Source organism: Equus caballus, chromosome 25 (assembly GCF_041296265.1).
Source record: "Equus caballus isolate H_3958 breed thoroughbred chromosome 25, TB-T2T, whole genome shotgun sequence".
Classification (NCBI taxonomy): domain Eukaryota; kingdom Metazoa; phylum Chordata; class Mammalia; order Perissodactyla; family Equidae; genus Equus; species Equus caballus.
The window spans coordinates 12,652,208-12,671,040 of record NC_091708.1 but is presented as its reverse complement, the minus strand read 5'-3'; the positions used below and the strand labels follow the sequence as shown (position 1 = coordinate 12,671,040).

The 18,833-nt window shown below is 37.8% G+C and overlaps 1 protein-coding gene across 3 annotated transcripts in view; it reads right to left on the bottom strand.

Annotated features, from left to right (window-relative positions):
* The window catches only part of TDRD7 (tudor domain containing 7), a 91,064-nt gene that overhangs the window by 55,276 nt on the left and 16,955 nt on the right, over positions 1 to 18,833 (bottom strand). For all 3 annotated transcript variants that reach the window (XM_070250881.1, XM_023629702.2, XM_070250880.1), the window contains exons 3-6: positions 17,042 to 17,183; positions 15,889 to 16,102; positions 5,923 to 5,996; positions 3,411 to 3,628 (exon numbers count right to left, since the gene is read on the bottom strand). In XM_070250881.1, coding sequence (XP_070106982.1) covers positions 3,411 to 3,628; positions 5,923 to 5,996; positions 15,889 to 16,102; positions 17,042 to 17,183 — 648 coding nt within the window. The remainder of the gene's footprint in view (positions 1 to 3,410; positions 3,629 to 5,922; positions 5,997 to 15,888; positions 16,103 to 17,041; positions 17,184 to 18,833) is intronic.

The window sequence follows — 18,833 nt, the reverse complement described above, 5'->3', positions numbered from 1 at the left end:
ACCTCCTCTGAGCAGCTTTTCTCGACTCATCAGACTCAGTCTGGCCCTCCTATTTACCTGTTTCCTATGCAGCCTCATAACAATCGAAAGCTTATCACTATTTACTCGATGTTTATTTTCCCCACTTGGGTAGTAAGTTCCACAAGGGCAAGAACCATGTCTGTCTTGTTTACTGTTACCCCTAGCACCCAGGTCAGTGGCTGGCTCAGGGAAGCATTTTATAAATACTGGGCCCAATGGGCATTCTTAGATTCCAGTATCCTTGGTCTACAGGCTTACCATCACGGGCTCTTTGCCTTTCCAAACAGCTTCTGTACAATTTCCATTTCCCTCACAAGTTGCCTAGGAACACTATGAACAGTTCATCGTCATTAATATGACTTTATATTCTCTTTAGCTTTCCTAACTCTCGGTCCACATTTTGTGGTTGGGGAGATCCAAAAGGTTAAGAACAACAGATTCAAAGTATCCTTCTGCCTGCATTAAAATGTCATCCAACATCCTTGTGAAGCGGCTTGTAGCAGGTAGCTGATTAGAGCCTCCACGAAGGTAAAATTTCCGAGCTGCTATTTGGTCCCTGAAGCTGACACTGCCCATTCTGACATTCCAATGGAAATCCCTGCAAGTGGTTATCTCCGGGAGATAGGACGATAGGTGATTTTCATTTCTTTTATAACTTTATTTTTCACTCTTTTTTATATAGAATGTTTTACATGATTGAAGGAGAAACCATTTTTTTTTTTAAAGAAAGAAATACACTGCACTTGGATTTCTTCTTCAGCTACACAAGCAGCCATACAGAGAGATACGCATTACCAAGTCTGTCTTACCCTAACTTTGCTGCAGTGTTTGAGACTGTCTGACTCCGCTTGCAGCAGTATCAGCCCTGGGCACGCTATCAGTGTTTCTGCTTTTCAGCAAAGAAAAGCAAGAAGTAAGAAGAAAGGGAAAATAACCATGGTGTAACTGTTGAAAACTCTCTAAAAATAACCATGGTCTAACTGTTGAAAACTGTTTACCAGTAGGCTGTTAAAACATATTCAGAGGTTATTAAAATTTTTTTTTTGAAAAACATCAATACATGTTAATAAGATTGGCAGTTTTCGGCAACCTGGACACAATGCTTCACTAAGCAAATTCTCATACCTAAGAATTAATAGTGATTGCATCTAAACATTCTTATCCAAAGTTGAGAGAAACAGCATATAGATAAGAAAGCTATTATTATATTTTTGCTTTATGTTCCAGCTTCACTGCCCGGACAGAAAATAATCATGCAACTGAGATGAATCTGAGCAACCAGAAAATAAAAAGTCAGTTGTTTCAGCACCTGAAATTTAGTGGAAAACCACTCATTTTAGGTAAAGTTTTAACACCAAAGAGATAGGTATTCTCTCACCTACAATCTTAGCAAGAGAAATCTGGGGCTTTGCAGACACGTAAAGTAGCAAGGTTGAAACTTTCTCCCCCAAAAAAGCCATAAATTCAGCTACACAAATACTAGTAATTACCATGGAGTATAAAATATTAAAGTAACCAGAGACATAATACATTAAGAAGAATCTGTGAAGTTAATTTTTAAAATATTTACTCCAAAGATGATTTCTTCATCAAAGCTTAATAGTGAGTTATATGTGTATCTTGATGATAAAAAAGAGCTCTACGTTCACTGAAGATAAGTTATTAGTTCATGAATGTCTACAGATTCAAAAAATAAAAGAACCATATGCATTCCAAGAAGGAGCTCCAGGCCCTGAACCTTCAAATTGGCAGCCTGGCGAAACCTCGGAAGGCCCCTCGAGTTAGGGAAGTGTGAGGGGTTCATCCTCGACATCAACACTGCTAAACCCGCATCGAGAGAGAAAACCCTTCCCAGAAAGGAGTAAAAACGGAATGAACCGAATAGCAACCTTAGAAATTCCCATTATAAGAACCCCACATCCCACATAAATCAGAGCTAATGTTCTTATGGATTAATAAGCATTGCTGACTTTATACGTAGGGGAAGAGCCATATTCCCAGAGTTGGATATTTCTTCTTCTTTTCCCACTTCACACCGTATAATCTAACATCACATAGCCCTAGATGTTCTCAGCACCTGAGGCAGTGACTGGTACCTACGGGTGCAGAGTGAATGATGTATAAATAAATAGGATGGAGGGATGAATCAGTGACTCTTGTCTGGAAAGTCCATGGGACTCAAGTGGGTATCAGTGGCCTGGAGGAAAAAGTGCTTACAAAAATACAAACTGTCTCAGGGCTAGCCTGGTGGCATAGTGGTTAAGTTCACGCACTCCACTTCAGCGACCCAGGGTTAGCTGGTCTGGATCCCAGGCACAGACCTACACACAACTCATCAGGCCATGCTGTGGTGGCATCCAACATATAAAATAGAGGAAGACTGGCACAGACGTTAGCTCAAGGACAATCTTCCTCAAGCAAAAAGAGGAAGATTGGCACAGATGTCAGTTTAGGGCCACTTTTCGTTCACCCAAAAAAAAAAAAAAAAAAAAGCTGGCCTAAAGAGGGAGTGGCTTGTACTTTGCCCAACAGGGTTGGGGGCCAAAACATATATTAAAGAAATGAAAGACCTCTATGAAACAATAATTGTCATGCATATTTAATTCTACAAGCTGAGAAGCACCAAGAGCTGCTAATGCTACCATTTAAAACATAACTATTTAAAATAGTGATGTTGTTGAATATATTCTGTGTAAATAAAAACATTAAGAAACATCTAAAAGTTGGTTACTTTGGTTGAAGAATCTAGTTGTCTCTATCTCTAGCTGAACTAAGATTTCTAACAAAGTATTCTGATCCATCATTTTATTATAATAAGAGACTCTCAAGTAGGAACAGGTATGGAAATTGATGTCAGCTCACTTTTCAATTTTGTTCTCCAAAGGAGTTTGTAAAAATTTTAAATCTGAACCCTATGTTAATTTTAAAACAAAAATCAGGCACTCTATAAATAATTAGCCAAAATAACTTTGTTCAGCTGAATGTCTTTAAAAATGCTCAGGGAGAAGCACATAAAATTTGAGGTTAAAAAAAAAAAGAGCTTCATTACTAGTAAGTTCAACTTGTTAAAATGGCAAAGCTATCAGTAGCTGTTGGTAGCAGTTTACTACAAAATGGTATACATATTATCACATATTAAATGCATTTAAACAGTAATTTAAAACAAAATATATAAAAACAGCAATTACAACACACACAGCCCTCAACCTTGACATACTTCTCCTATAAATAAGAACCAATACGTGTTAATCTTAGAGAGAAGATTAATGGAGCAATACTACATAAAGTGCTTCGTGCTCCTTGGATAAAAGGTGATACGACTAATAACTCAAAATCTGAAAGTGGGGCAGGAAGGAGGCAGCAGGAGGAAGGAACAAGGAGAAACGTACCGTGCAAATATGAGGCCAGTGTTCAAACTGCTGTAAAATTCCTTGATTAAGTTCTTCTTTATATAACTCTTTGTAAAAATGTGGAAGCTTAGATATCCAAATACCATTGTTATGCTTGTTTAGAATTTCCTTTATGCGGTTTTGAACCTCATCCATTTTATAAGTGTAAGAGGCAGGAGGCGTGACATTTGGTTTTTCAACAGTCTGATTTAAATTATCTTTAAATTAAAAAAATGATAGAATTAACCAAAATGCTTAACATTTTAGGTCATCCCCATTACCCAGTGTTGGTCTTTAGGCTTCGTTATACTTCAGGCTTGCCAGGGTCAAAGGACTTAGAAGGAGCAGGATTAGGCAAAGCAGGACCATGACAGCTTCAGTCTAAGTTTTAACCCTGAAATAACCAGCAGGGTCAACAGCCACCACAGAGGAAATATGGTCCCTTTACTTTGAAAGGGTGCTTCATAGTTTAAACATCAGGATGATCTTGCTTCTTAAATAATAATGAAACATATTATTTAATCAATCATTTTCTAACTGCAACGAAGAAAGGCTAAATTTTAGACAATAATGGCATATATACAATGCCGAATTTGAAGCTATATTCCACAGAGCATAAGGATAATGCCTTAATAGTAAGACTGAAGAACATTTTATAGAAAACAAAAAATAGTTCAGGTTTTAAGGTATATCAATTTTCCACTTTACTAAGGAGAAAAAAATAATAATTTAGCAATACACAGTTCAAAAATTGATCCACCTACAATAATCATCCTAGTCTTGGTTTATAAACATAAATAAAATGTTTGGTGCCCACAGATTAATGATTTGTTTTTATCTCCCCAATCCAAATCATTTATCTTTCATAAGTGAATATTTGTAAAGTTTTGGCTAGCTCTCTTACTCACTTCTATTTTGTATCTAAATCTCAGAATGCCTGAGTTAACACCCTAAGATAATAAAGAAACTTGAGCGTCTACTATAACTGACAGTTCTGGTATTGCAAAAACTATGAAATTCATTCCAAACTTTTTCTGAATCCCAATGGGATACAGATCGGAGTATATTAAAACATATGTGTATATTTTAATCAAATAGTATTTCCACTGGGATTCAACGATTTTTCTTTGATTTTAAGCTGGCTGGTAGAGACACATGGGCTGGTGTGGGGATGCTGGCCCCTCAGGATGCCAGGAAGCCAAAGGGTGAGCTTCCTTGAGGATGGCTGGATGCTGACTCTGCTTCACCTGCCACGGGGAATGAGACCTGGCCTTGCTAAGGCTTAGTTTGGCTCAGAGAACAGAAGGGTCCAGGATGTCCATATATGTTTGCTATTAAAGGCATGGCTAATTTGTTTAAGTTCTTCCCAAATAATGATATAAAAGGGTAGGAAAAAAGAAAAGACGAGTTTCTCAGAATTGGCCAGACCTTCCCTTAAAGAGAGAGTGTCAGCAGTTGACCTTGCATAGTCCTTGCACGTGTACCTGCTCTGTGGGGCCACTGGAGTCACCTAAGCTTCTGTACCTTTTGTTAAACAAATAAAGGAAGTCATCTAGGCTGCCAGCAGGTAGGAGAGGTTGTGTAGGGGAGGTGGTGCGTAAGTGTGTGCATCTCAGCTGCCAGGTGAATGGCAACCCTCCTGAAACAAGTCCTCTTGGTTGTGCGGAAAAGCTTATTCTAATTTAAAAGGATCTATGACCTCTAAAGGGTACACAACTTTACTGAGAAGTCATGTTTCAGAAACTGCATAGGTAAAAGTAACTGATATAAACAAAAATCACATTGTTCAATTAGTTCCATTAGAAATACCAGAGATATGTTCTTATGGAAAAAACGATTTCAACTCAAAGAATCACACTTAAAGAACAAATCATTTAAAATCACATTTAAATTTCATGCAACATAAGCACTAATTCTGAAAACACTGTATCCCTCGGTGTCGGGCTATGAGCAGGGGGTTTACCCTTTGGTTGGAGGAGACGAGATGATGAGTGGATGCATTTCTAATCTTTAGATTCTTTGACTTTATTATGTCTCTTATTATTTTCTTAACAGCCCCTTTGGATTTTATAACCTGATGAATCATTTATATTCATATTTAGATGCTTACTAGTCATTGCACACAGTTTAGGGTCCCAGCTTTCAAATGGTGGAGTATCTGAAACTATTTTAGGAGTTGAAGTCCCATATTTATGTACTTTAAATCATACCCTCTAATGAGTGAGAGGGTGACAAGGGGCACAAGTATCTCTGCAAGTGACACATGGAAGTAAAACAGAAGAGGTGTGGTGTGAGGGAGGCCTCAAGCCAGGGGATAACGACATCCTGGGAGGTATTATTTTCTCTTTAGTTGCATTCGAAATTTAAAGAAATCAGTAAAGAGGAGGAGACATATACACCAGGTAGGAGAAGCTGAGAGCAATGTCAAAGGCCATCAGCAGACATTTTTTCTTAGGGTTCTGAGGCTCCAGAAGCCAAAACGTATCATGAAGATTATGTTTAGAAAACATACCACTCATTTCCTTAGTACAGGTTCTTGAGAGATGCATCTGAAAAGGTGGCGGAAGGGATGCCTTTGGGCTAAACCTATGGTATATAAAAAAAAGCCAATTAAAATTCAAATAGTAAAGTCTATACCAAGTTTTAAACACTGTACTTTTCATTTAAAGTCTCTGTGGCACTGAACAGCAAAACAAGTCATTAAAATATTTCAAAACGAGCAAAAATGAAAACGATACCTGGTCAGCTTTCATGTTTCATATTCAACCAGAGAAAAGTGTAATAAAGCTAAATTTAAACTAGGACTTTAAAGAACTTGGAATTCAGATTTCCAATTAATCACCTTTAAGGGACTAGCAATACAAAACAAAGAAAACCATGCAAAGAATAAACAGTTGAACATAATGAAATTTTGGAATATAACTAAAAACTGAAGGACTTGCATCACTAGATATTGAAATGCATTATAAAATTACAACATTTAAAATAGTTGGACAGATAAATAAAATAGTAGAGAGTTTAGAAACACTCAGTTTACATTGCAACTTTGCACGTGATAAAACAGCACTTCAAACCAGAGAGGAGATTGCTCAAATAAGTACTTAGGAAAGAAGAAATAGATCCTCACCAAAAGAATCTTTTATAGGAATTATATTGGGTATATGTAGGAAGATTTTTCCAAATATGAGGACAAAGAAATAAACCACACACACACACACACACAGAAGTCCTTTGTGTTCATGTCTGTCTCTCTCACTAGACTCCAAGTGTCTTAATTACCTGTGTTCCCAGTGCCCAGGGCAGTGCTTAGTATACGAAGGGAGAGTGAATGTTGTAAGAATGAAGAGGAGGATTGAATGAATCAATGACTATGTCTTGCCCAGCAGTGGGTGGGGGACTAGAGTGGGTGACAGTGACACAGCACACACATTTCCCAATTTTTGGATGGCATGGAATACTCTAAAAATTAGATCAATTTTTTGAAATGAGGCACACCTCCTTATAATATTTTAATTTTAAAAGAAATGATTAGATTGTAGGCTACCAATAACAGTTTCTTTAGTATATGATGCTACACAATTATAAGAGGATCACATTTGTGGATAATGCATCTGGGAAATAACAGAAGATGCCAAAATCATATCCACCTCCTACTGTTGCTGAACTGGTAGAGAGACAGCACTCCCTTCCCTTGAACCAGAGCCCTAAAAATGTAAACTGAAACCTTCTCCTGCTTTGAGTCAGCTTTGAGGGCTCTAGTAGAAGCAGAGGGTTGTGAGCGAAGGGCGAGAGTACAGGAGACAATGGCAGAGACTGCTATTGGTAGGTCTAACGGACAGGAAAGCAAACAGTCAACACAGCAAACGAAAGATATTCAAGGGAAACCACAGGGACACACGAAAAGCAAACACAGTAATATGACTATGAGCTCCAACCAATTCTATAACAATAAGTATAAAAGACTTATTTTGTTTCTTAAAAGACAAATGCTTAAACTGGTCCCCCCAAAAACCCCAAATCTAAACATATGCCATCTATTAGAGACATGTTCTTATCCCACAAATATTTATTTGGGACCTACTGTGTGCCAGGCATTGTGTCTGACAGTAATGATCAATGATAAGCAAAAAAACACACCCCTACTCTCACAGACTACACACATTGTTGAGAAAGCTGACTGTGGTGAGCAGCTGTTAGACGGCCTCAGTGATCCTTGCCTCCTGGCATCCACAGCCTGTGTAATCCCCTCCCCTCGAGTAATTTGTTTCTAGCCCAGCAAACACTTCAAGGTTGAGGGCACTACAAGTAAGTAGGCTACAAAAGGCTTTAATTTCCATTTTGCTAGCATAATCTCTCCCTTGCCGGCTTTGACGAAGCAAGTGGCCACGTTTGGGAGGCCTATGTGGCAAGAAATGGAAGGTGGTCTTTGGCCAAGAGCCAGACAGAACTAAGGAACAACTCAAAAGGAATCAAAGCAGAGGACCTAGCTAAGCGGTGCCTAGACTCCTGACCCACAGAAGCTAGGAGATAATAAATACGTGTTGTCAGCTAAACTTATGGTAATCTGGTACACAGCAATAGAGAATTAATGCACCGACAAAATCTCTAAATAAGAACAAAGTCTACTAAGTGCTCTGTGAGGAGCAGCAGGTGTAATAACAGCATTGATAGAACCAACAAACCAAATTAGGAGGTAGAGAGAGGAGAAAGGAGAGAGTAAAGGTTATTGACACTTGTAATCAATGATTCCAAATGGACAGCCCAGAAACTGAGTCAAATATTTACAACAATTTATATGGGTAAAGATAGCATTTCAAAACCAGCAGAGAAAGAAAGGATTATGAAATAACTGATATTAGGACATCTGGCTAACCAGAAAAAGATTCCTACTCTCATACTGTACAACAAAATAAATTCTGGATGAATTAAAGATCAAATGTATAAAATGAAACCAGAAAAATTCTAAAAGACAGAAGACATATTATGTAATATTGAGGTAGAAACGCTTTTCTAAGCATAATACCTAAAGGCAGAAAGGAAGAGATTGATAAATGTAACTATATAAAATCTTAAAGTTTCTGACATCAAAAATGCCATAATTAAACTAACTGAGGAAATACTGCCAAAATATTAAAGACAAAGGGTCAACATCCTTAGTTTATACATCACTGTCACAAATTAGGAAGAAAAACAACAGAAAAATTGTGCAAAGGACAAAGACGTTCTATTTATAGAAGAACTATAAATGGGCTAAAAAAATAACAAAAGTATAACTTCCATAAGAATTAAAATAAAAGAAATAGAAATTAAAACACAGGTACATTTTTTCACCTTTTAGAGTATCAAATAAAAAATTGATGCCCAATGTTGGCACGGACACAGGTAAATGATCACTCCCATATGCTTCTAGAAGAATATAAGTGGTACAATCTGTTTGGAGCACAAATTAGTAGTCTTAGTGTGTATACCCTTTTACCCAGATGTTCTATTTCTACCAATTTATTCTAAGAAACTAGTTGTGAATATATGTAAGGATTGTTCTACAAATACGTTCCTTGTAGAATTGCTTACAATAGTGGAAATCATTCAAATTCAACAATAGGTGATGGGACAATGGACTACCCTGACAGTAAAAACGATAATGCATTGCTATTTTTAATTTTTTGAGAAATCTCTATACTGTTTTCCACAGTGGTTGCACCAGTATGCATTCCCACCAGCAGTGGATGAGGGTTCCCTTTTCTCCACATCCTCATCAGCATTTGTTATTTCTTATCTTGTTAATTATAGCCATTCTGGCGGGTGTAAGGTGATATCTCATTGCAGTTTTGATTTGTATTTCCCTAATAATTAGTGATGTTGAACATCTTCTCATGTGCCTGTTGGCCATCTGTATATCTTCTTTGGAAAAATGTCTGTTCACATTATCTGCCCATTTTTTGATTGAGTTGTTCTTTTTCGTTGTTGAATTGTATGAGTTCTTTATATATTTTGGAAATTAACCTTGTCAGATATATGATTTGCAAATACTTCCTCCCAGTTGGTGGGTTGTCTTTTCATTTTGTTCATGGTTTCCTTTGCCCTGCAGAAGCTTTTTAGTCTGATGTAGTCCCATTTGTTATTTTTTCTTTTGTTTCCTTTGCCTGAGTAGACACGTTATTCCATATGATCCAGTTATCCCACTACTGGGTATTGATCTAAAGAATATGAGATCAACAATTCAAAGAGATTTATGCATCCCCATGTTTGTCACAGTATTATTCACAATAACCAAGATAAGGAAGCAACCCAAGTGTCCATCAATGGATGAATGGATAAAGAAGGTGTGGTATATACGTACAATGGAATACTACTCGGCGATATAAAAAAGACAAAATTGTGACAACATAGATGGACCTTGAGGGTATTATGCTAAGTGAAATAAGCCAGACAGAGAAAGACAAACACCATATGATTTCACTCATATATTGAAGATAAACAGATAAAGAAAACAGACTGGGAGTTACCAGAGGGGAAGGGGGTAGGCGGAGGGGGAAAGCCACACATGTGTATGGTGATGGATAAAACTAGACTAGTGGTGGTGAGCACGACGCAGTCTATGCAGAAACTGAAATATAATAACGCACACCTGACATTTACACAATGTTATAAGCCAATATGACCTCAATAAAATAATTTTTTAAAAATGATAATGTAGAAGTGTACTTAATGATATGGAAAATGTTCACAATATATTGCCTTTTAAAACAGGTTATAAAATAGTGACATATAGCGTGACCCAATTTGTATTTTTAAAAACTTATATACACATAAATAAAAATAATAGATATTTTAAAATGTTTACTTTTATGTCTGGATTAGAGGCAATTTTTTTCTTCCTTTTACTTTCTTATACTTTGCAAATTTTTTATACCGTACAAATAGTACTGTTGTAATCAGAACAAAGCGATAAATATATTTTAGAAAATGCTTCCCACAAATATGTAGTACATAAGTTTTAAACAGACTGAGAGATCAACAATAAATTTATATTCATTTACTTTAGCTTAATACTTGAAAGACGCCCTTTCAGTCATGTGCCTGTTGGCTAAAGCCAGTCACTCCTGTGCAAAGTGTATGATCTTACTCACTACAACAAACATAATAATTTCTTCTCTTTTTCTAGGCCTAGTAGGGGAACCTCGGCCTCCAGCACCACACTCATCTATGTTTTATGTATAAATATATTAAATACCTCATTTAGTAATGTTATCACTGTAACAAAATATAATGGTCATGAATTATATTATTTTAAAGATAAACATTTCCTTCCCTGATATAAACCAGAGAAACCACAAATAAAACACATATCCTCACTCCTGACGCCTCTTTCTATTTTACTGAAGACACATGGTAAACCTAGATTGATACCTACAATAACAGAGAATATCAATTATGTTATTTTTCTAGAATCTTCCATGTTTTTAACTGGCAGACTTGAGTTCTTACCCAGAGTTCTTGAGAACGGGTTTCTGGGGCCCATGAATCTCCTGAATTAGAACACAAACATGTGTGTATATGTGCACACATTTTTCTGGGAAGATCACGTACAGCTTTCATAAGTTTCTCAAAAGATTTGGTTACCCCAAAAAGCTTAAGCTTATTATAGCTTTTACTACTTAATATTACTGCTTAATATTTCACAGGTAGAAACAGAATCTTTTTCTATTGATCTATTTTGATAAGAGTAACTTTTTTGATTTTATAACTAGAAAGCCTGCCCATAAGATTTGTCACCAGGGGGTATTTAGGTTTCTCTTAAAAGGTATCTTTCAACTTGCATTATGCTCTAAAAGGAGATTTGATGAAGAAGTTTTACAATATCTTTAATAGTCTGTTATTAAAATAGTCTGTAATATCATCCATATAAAGAAACGCAGCTGAAGACAGCTAGGTCTCTAGTTCTAGAATTATACAAGACATTCTACCATATGGAATTCAAAATTCTTGCTGTGAAAGGCAAAAGACACAAGCATTTATTACATTAATCCTCAAAGATCCTCAAAGCTAAAAACATACATAAGGCTTTTACTATCAATTTTTTTTTAAAGATTTTATTTTTTTTCCCTTTTTCTCCCCAAAGCCCCCCAGTACACAGTTGTACATTCTTTGTTGTGGGTCCTTCTAGTTGTGGCATGTGGGATGCTGCCTCAGCGTGGTTTGATGAGCAGTGCCATGTCCGCGCCCAGGATTCGAACCAACGAAACACTGGGCTGCCTGCAGCGGAGCGCGCGAACTTAACCACTCGGCCACGGGGCCAGCCCCTTACTATCAATTTTTTAATCTGAAATACTTATAAATTCACAGGAAGTTGCAAAAAATGTACATAGAGGTCCTGTGTCTCCTTCGCCTAGCTCCCTCCAATGGCAACACTTACACAGTACAGTATCAAAACCACGCAACTAATATTGGTACAATCCAGAGCTTATTCACATTTCACCAGTTTTACACGTGTGTGTGTGTGTGTGTGTGTAGCTCTGTGCAATTTGACCACACATATAAATCCATGTAACCACAACAATCAACATCCAGAACTGTCCCAGCACTTCGAGGCTCCTCCTTGCTGCCCCTTTGCAGCCACACCCATCCCCCTTAACCCCACCCCTAACTCTTGGCAACCATGTACCTGTCCTCCATTTCTATAACTTTGCCATTTCAAGAATGTTATATAAATAGAAATGTACTGTATGTCACCTTTTGATATTGGCTTCTTTCACTCGTCATAATTCCCTTGAGGTTCATCAAAGTTTTGTGTGTTATCAGTAGTTCTCTTTTTTATTACTGAGAAGTATTCTGTAGTATGGATGTTACAGTTTGTCGAACCATTCACCTAATAAAGGACGTCTGGGTTGTTTCTAGTTTTTGGCTATTATGAATAAAGTTACTATGAACATTTGTGTACAGGTTTTGTATGAAAATAAGTTTTCATTTCTCTGGGTTGAATGCCCAGAAGTGCAAGTGCTGGGTCATAAGGTCACCGCATGTTCAGCTTTTTTTTTTTTTAAAGAAACACCCAAACTGTTTTCCAGAGTGGCTGTTCAATTTTACATTTCTAACAGCAATGTAAGAGTGATCCAGTTTCTCTGCATCCTTGCCAGCATTCACTATTATCACTATTTTTTATTTTAGCCATTTTAATAGGTGTGGTACAGTGATATCTCATTGTACTTTTAATCGTCATTTCCTTAGTGACTAATGAAGTTGAACATCTTTTCACATGTTTTTGCATTTAAAGTAATCATTGCCATGTTAGGGCTTATGCCTGCCATTTTACTATTTGTTTTCTGTTTGTTCCTGTTTTTCCTTCCTCTATTTCTCTTTTCTTGCATTCTTGTGGGTTACTTAAACTTTTCTGAGACTTCCATTGTGATTTGTAGTGCTTTTTACTATATCACTTGGTATGGTTTTCCTATTTGTTGCTCTCTGCATTCCAATATCACACACAGTAACATCATGCTCTACTGCTTCCCAGTGTTTCACCACTTCAAGTGAAGTGTAGAAACCTTACTTTCACTCAGGTCTCCTTGCTTTCCCCACTTTATAAATAGAATTGTCTTAAGTTCTTTCTCTACATACATTGAACACCACATAGATGGTGTTGTTATTTTTGCTTCAACCAAATATGATTTAAGAAACTCATGAGAAGGATAATCTATTATATTTACAACTTTTTCTTTCACCCATTCTGCTCTTTTCTTTCTTATATTTCAAGCCATCTTATATTAATTCTTTTCTGTTGAGAGAACTTCCTTTAGCTACTCTTTAAGAGTAGGTTGACTAGTGACAAATTCTCTTAGTTTTCCTTCGTCTGAAAACGTCTTTATTTCCCTTTCATTCCTGAAGTACATTTTTGTTGGATACAGAATTTGTAGTTGATAATTTTTTTCTTTCAGGAATAGAAAAATGTGCTGTTTTTCCTCCATGGTTGTGGATGAGAAATCCACTGTCATTAAAACCATGTTCCCCTATAGGTGAAGTGTCACTTCCCTCTGGCTGTTTTCAAGATTTTTTCTTTGCCTTTAGTTTTCAGAAGTTTAATTTTAATGATTTGTCTTGGTGTGGGTTTCTTTGGATTCATCCTCTGTGGAAATCTCTCAGCTTCCTAAATTTGTAGGTTCACGTCCTTAGCCAAATCTGGGAAGTTTTCAGCCATTACGACTTCAAATATTCTTTCAGCTCCACTCTTTCTCTTCTTATGAGATTCTGACAATACACATATTAGATCTTTTTGTCTCTTCCCCACAGGTCCCTAAGGTTCTGCTAGTTGTTTTTTTCCCATAGGCCCCTCAGGTTCTGCTAGTTGTTTTGTTTTGTTTGAAGTCTATTTACTCTGTTGTTCAGATTGGGTAATTTCTATTGTTCTATCATCAAGTTCACTTATTCTTTCCTCTGTCATATTTTTTCCTCTTATTGAGCCCATCTGGTGCATTCTTTATTTATTGTTGCATTTTTCAGTACTATAGTTTCCACTTGGTTCTTTTTTGTTTGTTCTCTTTCTTTGGTGAATTTTCTAATTTTTTACTTTTTCCAAAAGTATTTGCAATTGCTCACTGAAACATCTGTTATGACAGCTGCCTTAAAATCCTTGTCAGATAATTCCAACATGTGATTCATCTTGGTGTTGGCATCTGTTGACTGTCTTTTTTCATTTAAGTTATTTTCCTGGTTCTTAGTATGTGATTTTTTTTTAATGTATCCTGGACATTTGGACATAGGAGACTCTGGATCATATGCAAATTTCCTATTTTAGCAGGCAGTTATCCTGTTTAAGTTTAGCTCATAGCTCCTGGCCCACTTTTGTAGGCTGTGGTTGCAATGATAATTTAGTTTTCAGAGCCCTTACAGTGCTATTCTGTCTGGCACATTCACCTGTTGCTGTTGGGTCTACCGCTTGATCTCTGCAGGTGGTACCCACAGGAGCAGAATGCACTTCCTTGAGCCTGGTGCTGCTTGGTGTGGGGTGGAAGCACACTAGGCTCAGGTCAGAGAACATCACCTTGCACCAGTTCTTTGGGCTATTTGGTGCAGGCAGGGTCCCCATTCAATCCCTGTTGGTGCTGCCTGCAGGGATGGAACATACTAACCTGGGCCACCCACTGCTACTAGGTGAGAGGCAGGAGACATCAGACTACGGGGTAGAGAATGCTCCCCTGGACCCACAATCCAGCATGCCTGATTTTGCTGTCATTTTACAGATTCAGTCCAAAATGGGATCTTGAAGTTTAGGCAAGCAATCAGAGAAGACAATGGTACCTCAGTCACATACTGGACCCAACCAGTGCTTTGGGGCAAAATCCACGTTTTAACTATGTATTTTCTAGACCTTATCAAAACTGGAATATACTAACCATGAACAACACTAAATATATACCATTACGAAAAATATTTTAGAGTTACTTTATAAAAAATATCAAAATATAAAAAATTGGTACTCTTTTACCTAGTTTTTTTAAAAAAAGTAATTCTTTCTGAATATTCTAGTACTGGGGGCAACTATCTTTTACACAAAACGGAACTTTTGAATACTGACTTAAAGGCATATGATATAACAAAATTTGTTTTGTAAAAGCACAAATAGGTTTGAAGAATGTGATACTGATTCTTCTATGTCCTGACTTGGCAAACCTTTTCTGTAAAGGAGCCAATTGTATATATTTCAGGTCTTGCAGGCCATACAGTCTCTGCATAACTACTCAACTCTGCAGTTGCTGTGCAAAAGCAACCACAGACAATACATAAATAAAGGGATGTGGCTGTGTGCCAATAAAACTTTATTTACAAAACACAGGCAATGGGCTGGATTTGGCCCATGGGTCACAGTTTGCTGACCTGAGTTACCTTATAAAACCACAAATTTAGAGCCAGAAAGGAACTCTGAAATCACCTAGTTTAACATTTTCATTGGACAAATGAGGAAACTACAGCCCCAAAAGACTAAATAATTTCACCTGGCTAGTGAAAGGCAGCACTCAAATTAAGACTTTAAGGTTGTGTTATTACTGCTGGTCCGGTATTCTGATGCCTGGATGTATCGTGCTATTGTATAATTATGGGTAAGGTTATCGGAGCATAGTGCAATGTGCAAATCAATGAGATTTTACTTAAAACTTACAAAACTCATTATAAGAAAGGCTTTCAGAAAAAGTTGTAAGTTATGCTGAAGTAGCATCTTAGAACAACCTGTGAGTGCCTTTAAAATGAATTTTATAAAGAGACATTGCCAATAATTCAGAGAAAATATAAAATGGAGATATAGTCAGAGAACGACATTCAGGCAGCCAGGAAAAGTGAACGTACTAGTAATGATGCATCTTTCTCCTACACGTGAACTTACATTAGACAAAACAGAAAGTATTTCCTTCTTAGCATGAACATACATATTTGACTTTTATTATCCCACATTCACCAAACTTCTCTCAGCCAGACAAAGCCCAAATACCTGTTGTTGGCAGACATGGTCACATGCCTCTGCACTGGAGCGTCTTTGAAGACATCACTTCCAACAGTTGTGTGTAATGTGTAGGGCGGCATTTCAGCATCAGACTTGACTCCAAGAGAGTTTCCTTTGTCTCTTAACAGTGTTGGATTAGGTTTTTTGCTGATAGAAAGATCTGAAGAAAATCCTGGTTGTCTGAGAGTTGCTTTTGGTTTTCCTATGAAGTTAGGCACACATAATGGAATTAATTAGCTTCCCCAAACCCTAGTTTCATTATGTCACTCCCCTATCCAGATGTTTTCTGTGGGTCTCTATTCTCAAACAGTCTGTAAGAACATGAGCAGGGTGCCACTAGAGGGTTGGGTGGTCAGCAGGGAAAGAGTAGATGGCAAGGATTTGGCAGATGAGGTTCTTCAAAACACGGCTTCATCCGCCAGACTAGCCAGGAACCTTCCCTCTACTCACCGACTGACACTTCAGTGGCAGCCCCTCCTGCTCCTACAAATGCAGCGCACTCAGCAGTATCTCGGTCCTCCCGTCTCTTCCGCGTCACTTTAAATTCTTCCTGTTGTTTGAGTTCTGGGTTCAAGTCTCCCCTTCACCTTGAAGCCCTCCACTGCCATTCTCACTCACGATGATTGCTCCCTTGTCTAAAATGCTCACTGTGGCATTCAGGCATCTCCTCTTATATTACCATTACACTGTTTCTTGAGAATTTAGTTTTAGAGCTGATTAGAAGCTCCTCGAGATAAGTGTTCAGTAAACACTGGCTGAGTTGTCTATAACAACTTTATGTACTATATAATTCATGTTTTTCTGAAAATAAAGGATTTATACTAAAAGACACGATTTGCTAAATAGGACATTAAATCATAGGTTCTTGGTTCCGCCAACATTCTGGATGGGGCTTTCCCCCAAATAACCCAAAAGAATAAAACCACATTTTGCCGTAATAAGTTTAATTAAAATCTACTCTGAGTTATTTCACACTGTTCGCTTAATTTCACATGGAAATACTAGCCTCAGGATTTCTCCCTTGACAGATGAATGTTAACAAATATAGGTGTTTATCACGAATATAAGCAATATTTCCATAATTCCATATAAGTGTATTCATAGACAGGCTTAAGAACTTTAGCAGGTGAAAAGACCCTACCTTCCAGAGGAAATGGCATGGTTTTCTTGACTCTCATCTGACAATTCACTTGCCGCCCAGTTTTCCTTTTAGAACTCCTCTGACGAGCCACAAGCTGAGCAATTCTTGCAGTTTCTGTGCAGGCCACGGCATAGCAGGTGATCTGTTCATGAGAGGAAGGTGAGAGGGAAGCACTTCTCAGATTCACTGGTGCCTAGAGGCTGACTTTTTTTTTTTTTTTTTTTTGGAGGAAGATTAGCCCTGAGCTAACATCCATGCCCATCTTTCTCTACTTTATATGTGAGATGCCTGCCACAGCATGGCTTGATGAGCGGTGCCACGTCCACACCCGGGATCTGAAACGGCAGACCCTGGGCTGCTGAAGTGGAACGTGAGAACTTAACTGCTGTACCACCGAGCCGGACCCAAGAGGCTGATTTTTAAAAGTGGATCTTAGTGAGTTTACATGTTTCAAATCAAGCCGTATGCAAATATTCACGTCTCTCTCTCCTTGACAATGTTAGAGCAAAATTCTATTTTCTACAAGAGAAATCGAGCATAGTCTAGCACACTGAATCATGCTTCCCCAAACTGAAGATTTCATTTATTCCACAACAGGTATTTATTAAGCATCTCTGAAGTGCTAGGTGCTATGGGATTAACAAACGAACCAAAAGAAACCTGTGGTCTGCATATAGTATCTCATATAATCTGAGATATATTTGATTCCCATTTTATACGTGGGAAAACAGAGGTGCAGGAAAGTTAAGGAAACTTTCCTAAGTCACACAGCCAGGCTCTCTCTCTGAATCCAAAGCATGTACTTGTAGCCGCTATCTGTATCGCCTCTCAAAGGCCACTCAATCGTAGTCTTGCCACGGCACTGGCTTAGCTGGGTGACTTGGCGTGAATCAGTTTACCTGCCAAATCTCAGTATTCTCAGCTGTAAAACAGGAGTGGGCCTAGATCTGGGGTTTTTAAGCTTCAGTGGAGCCACCGGATTCCATGAAGGTGGCTCGGGGCCCTTACAGAGGCAGGGCTGTGAGGGCAAGGCAGGGCAAGCGGAGCCTGGACCCTCTGGCACCTGCTTAAAACACAGCAGCTCAGCTTTTTACCTTTTAAAAAATGGGTATGAAATACAGGATATCTGAAAAAAGTATGCAGACTATCGGGACCGGGTGACCTCTAACGCCCCATTTAGTGTTAAAGCCTTTGATTCCAGGTTGAAATCAAGCACACGAAAGCAATAAGGCTTCACACCACAAGCCAAAGTATGTTCCCACTCTTTGGCCCAGTATATGTACTCCTGAAAATATATTACAGGAATATAATTCAAGAGAAGAAAAAGTAATATACCCAGATATTTGTAATAGGGGTTATTTTAATAGTCAAAACCTGGAAACATTAAAAATGTCCAAAATAGAGGAATAAAGAGTAAGTTGTAGTATAGTAACTATATGAAGCATTAATTTATTAATTCATTCAGACATTTGATCATTCACACTTTCACCACATATTTATTAAGCACCAGCTATCAGAGGTGAAAAAACAATCTCTCATCCTCAAGAAACTTATGAAGGAAAAAGAGAGGGTCTCAGAGACTAAATAGAAAACACCAGTCAAGTGTTACATTAGCTGTATGACAAGGTTCCAAGCAGACAGAAAGGAGGGCTTCACTCCATCTGGGAGAACCAAGGACGCTGCAGCAAGTCTTATTATTCATACAGTATTTAATTCATTTACACCTGCTCCTTACAACAATGACTACAGAGCAGGTGAACTTCCCCTTTGTCCACTCTCCCAATCCTGGTGC